Source organism: Elephantulus edwardii, unplaced genomic scaffold (genome assembly GCF_000299155.1).
Source record: "Elephantulus edwardii isolate Elephantulus edwardi_28Jun2011 unplaced genomic scaffold, EleEdw1.0 scaffold00013, whole genome shotgun sequence".
In the NCBI taxonomy this organism is placed as follows: Eukaryota; Metazoa; Chordata; class Mammalia; order Macroscelidea; family Macroscelididae; genus Elephantulus; species Elephantulus edwardii.
Window position 1 is genome coordinate 32,923,971 of NW_006399763.1, and position 3,622 is coordinate 32,927,592.

The following is a 3,622-nucleotide window of genomic DNA, read 5'->3' on the forward strand; positions in this document are numbered from 1 at the left end:
GGGGGGGAGGGGGGAAGAAGAACGAACTGGGGAGGAGGGTGGAGAAAACAGTACAACAATGAAGGAATGAAAACCCAAAATCTCTGTAAATGTTCATTAAAACTAATAAAATTTAATAATAAAAAAGGAGCCATTCTTTGAACCATCTTCCACATTGTGACAGAAAGACTTTCTAAACACAGCTTGGATGCAGTCACTCCTCTGCTTCACATCCCTTAAGTGTTCTCCATTCCCCAGGTCTCCAAACCTCCCTCCCTGTGCACCCACCACATACCACCCTGTCCTCCAGCCACTCTCCACACTCAAAAAAAACACTTTGAAGGACAATTAATTTCTATTATGTGTAGTCTTTCTATTCCTAGGTTTATAGCTCTCCCAAAATGATGGCCAGCCTGCAGTCTTGCAAATGATTGGTGTATTTACCACTTGCATTCGTGACTTGCTGAGACTGGTTGATTTACTAACTGCATAATCATTTTGTAATCCTCCCAATAGGATTGAAAAGCTGAGGAACTAACTGGTCAGTTTAGTGTCCTGCTGAGACGACCATGTCTCGAGATCAACAGGGATTATTAGCATCTCGAGATCCCATTATTAGCAGTCAATCTCACAACTGTTGGTGGGTTGGAACTTTATGACCAAGAAGAACTTGGAGGAGCACATTAATTAAACCAAGATCTTTGCATTGAAAACCTTCTAGATCAAAATAATAGAGTTGTATGTAGTACAAGTCAAGGACTGTGACGCTGAACTGATAACACTGAAGACAAACAGCAGCAGAGCCAATGGCAGAAATCAGAGGCCCAGAAGGGCTGGGGATCATTGTTTCTAAGGGTCAAGAAGAAATTAGTTTTGATAGAAGATGCTAGCAGAAGCCTGGGAGACCTAATATGGGGGGCCGTCTTAAGAAGTGCAAAGCTGGCAACACAAAGTACAGTTAAGCCTAGCATCAGGGGAATATGGTAAAAGGCATAAGGAGAAAGTTTAGAAGTTGCCTGGCAGCTTTCTTAGCAGTGCAAGGCCCCCAAACCAAGCAGAACACAGCACAACCGAGCCTGCTGGACCCTGGGCAATGAGTAGAAGCGAGAGGCAGCAATGATGAGTCCCAGCTTGCCTGCCTAATAACAGAAAAACTGACATGAGTAATTTGGGGGAAAGTTAATCAATTCCCTGTTGAGACATAAACAGATTCCTTTCCTACCAAGTGGGTTATGTGTACGGAGTGAGTGAGACCATGCACCATAAGTAATTTGTTCTTTCAGTTTATCATTTATTTTTTTATAAATAACAATAGCTATAACTATGTCAAGACTGTGCATGTCTTCTGTGTAAAGTTTGATCAGATTGTATGAACAGAGCATTCATTCATGGATCAGGTAAAACTCTCATTCCCAGCAGTCTTACTATTGCTTAGAATTTTCGAGGCAAAACCTGTATACCTAATACAGACAGACACATGTACCCCAGTCCTCCAAGTTCTGGAGAATGTCGCCATATTTTCTAAGACTCAGTTCAAAAGTCATTTCAACTATGAAGCTTTTCCTGACCATTCATATAAAACAGACCCTCCCCCTCCCCTGCCTACACCTCCCAACTATCATGACCCCTTATCATTGATCACATTTGCATGTTTACTCATCTGACTTATCCACCCGGACTCTGAGTTCTTTGATAGAGATTATATTTCATTCATTTATACATCCAGCATTTATAAAAGTGATCGATACAAAGTTTTCAGTAAGAATTTATTTTTAAAAGTGAATTAAACTGAATGAATAACTTTCCACATGTTTTTCTCTCTTTCTCAGGCTCTTGCTTCCCCGCCCCCGCTCTTCCACTCTTTATCTCCAGTCACTACACACAGATCCACCGGGCAGGAAGAAAAGAAAAAACACGACATGGCGAGAGAGGGACGTCCCTTGTGGTGACAGTTCTGTATCAGTAGGGCTGTCTGTCTTTACTTACCATTGACGTTCTGTGCCCAGTGGCTAAAGGCAGAGGGGACGGGCTGTTCTCCCGATGTGCAAAGTCCAAGCAGGAGTTATTCTGAGAACTGGAGCTACCAGAATCGCTGTGCAGTTGTCCTTTCTCAGAAAGCAATCTAGACAGAAGACTGACTTTGCGACTGGCTGGGCGAGATCTGTCGGACCAGAAGCCACCTTCTCTCACACTGTCATCGCTGTCCCTGCAGTGACTGTGCAAATCTAAGAGGGGCTCACCTGCAGGCTTTACATCCTGGGGCTGCTCCCAGGTTCCTGGTGCATAGGATTGACAGTGTCTAGGGGCTGTTGTTCTCCCCAGCCAGGGCTGGGAAATTGTCTGTAGACTAAAGGAACGACGGTCTGGCTGCTGTCCATGGTCCTTCATTCTGACCACGCCATTCCAGAGGCATGGACTGTGGACTGGGAGCTGTCCACCGTGCTGGTCTTTCTGATCCCAGTCCTTTTTGCCACAGCAAGGGATTACCTCCGGTTGCCTGGCCACTGGAATTTCTGAGGCGGTTTCAGGCTTTGGCATATTAACTCGGATGTTTTTTAGTTGATTGCTGGCTTGGAGTAGAGAGTTTCTATCAGGCAAGGAATTGCAAATCATACATTGATGGGTGACTGAATATTTCTTTAAATGGAACGGAGGGCCTTTTTCATCCTCAGTGACCTCACTGCTGGATTTCTCATAAAGTACCCTCATTATTTTCCTGATACCCAGATGAAATATTTCCAGAATATTAAGAAATAAGGATATGGCTGCAATACTGTGCATAAAGATCATGAAAATGGTCTTCTCTGTGGGCCTGGACACAAAGCAATCAACTGCATTGGGGCAAGGAGGTTGTGAACATTTGAAAAGAGGGTGCAGTTGAAACCCATAGAGAATATACTGGCCTATCATGAATCCTACTTCAAGCACAGACCTGGTCAGGATGTGTAAGACATAAGTACGCAGCAGACATCCTCTCAGAGGAACTTTATGTATTCTCTTCTGTTCTTCTAACATCCTCAGTTCCCTCTCTATTCTTTGCTGCTCTTCCAAGTCAAGCTCTGGGCTCTCCATCTGTGTTCGAAGATGTGACTTTTTCCTCTTTCTTTCTTTCTCAAAGACCCTGAGTCTGTAAAGTGCATGGCCCATATATACCAAGGAGGGAGAAGAGACAAAGATGATCTGTAAAACCCAGAACCTGATCAAAGAGATAGGGAAAGCGTGGTCATAGCAGATATTTTTGCATCCTGGCTGCTGGGTGTTGCAGACAAATGCTGACTGTTCATCCTCCCAGACATCCTCCGCAGCCACACCAAGCACCAGCATTCGGAAGGTGAAGAGGATGGTCAGCCAGATTTTCCCCACTATGGTTGAGTGAGAGTGAACTTCCTCTAAGATGCCACCTAATAAGTTCCAGTCCCCCATGGTTAGAGACTAATGGCTGAAATACACATAAAACACTACAATTAATAGCACCCAAGGATATAATACACATACACAGGCACATATATACAACAGGCTTTTTTTTTTATATCACAAACTGTGAAAGACTTCCCAGCCTCAAGAGCTGTCTTCTACATTTGATGAGGGGGAACTCTAGTGATGTAGTCAGTAAGATCTTGTACAGCTAATTCAAAGGTTGGGA

General features: G+C 43.9%; 1 protein-coding gene across 1 annotated transcript; it reads right to left on the reverse strand.

The window, feature by feature from the left end:
- Positions 1 to 1,007: 1,007 nt before the first annotated feature.
- GJA10 (gap junction protein, alpha 10, 62kDa) lies at positions 1,008 to 3,402 on the reverse strand. Its single transcript, XM_006881246.1, has 3 exons — positions 3,149 to 3,402; positions 1,966 to 2,911; positions 1,008 to 1,118 (listed from the first exon to the last, which is right to left on the reverse strand). The coding sequence occupies exons 1-3, from the start codon at positions 3,400 to 3,402 to the stop codon at positions 1,008 to 1,010; spliced, it is 1,311 nt and encodes a 436-aa protein (XP_006881308.1).
- Positions 3,403 to 3,622: the final 220 nt, after the last annotated feature.

Bases quoted from the DNA above. Each gene is read 5' to 3' on its own strand.
- GJA10 (XM_006881246.1), bottom strand. From the start codon at position 3,402: ATGGGGGACTGGAACTTATTAGGTGGCATCTTAGAGGAAGTTCACTCT. The intron at 2,912-3,148 runs CTCTTCTCCCTC...CATCCTGACCAG, and splicing joins GTTTTACAGATCATCTTTGT to GTCTGTGCTTGAAGTAGGAT. The intron at 1,119-1,965 runs GTAAGTAAAGAC...TTCTGTTATTAG, and splicing joins CTGGGCACAGAACGTCAATG to GCAGGCAAGCTGGGACTCAT.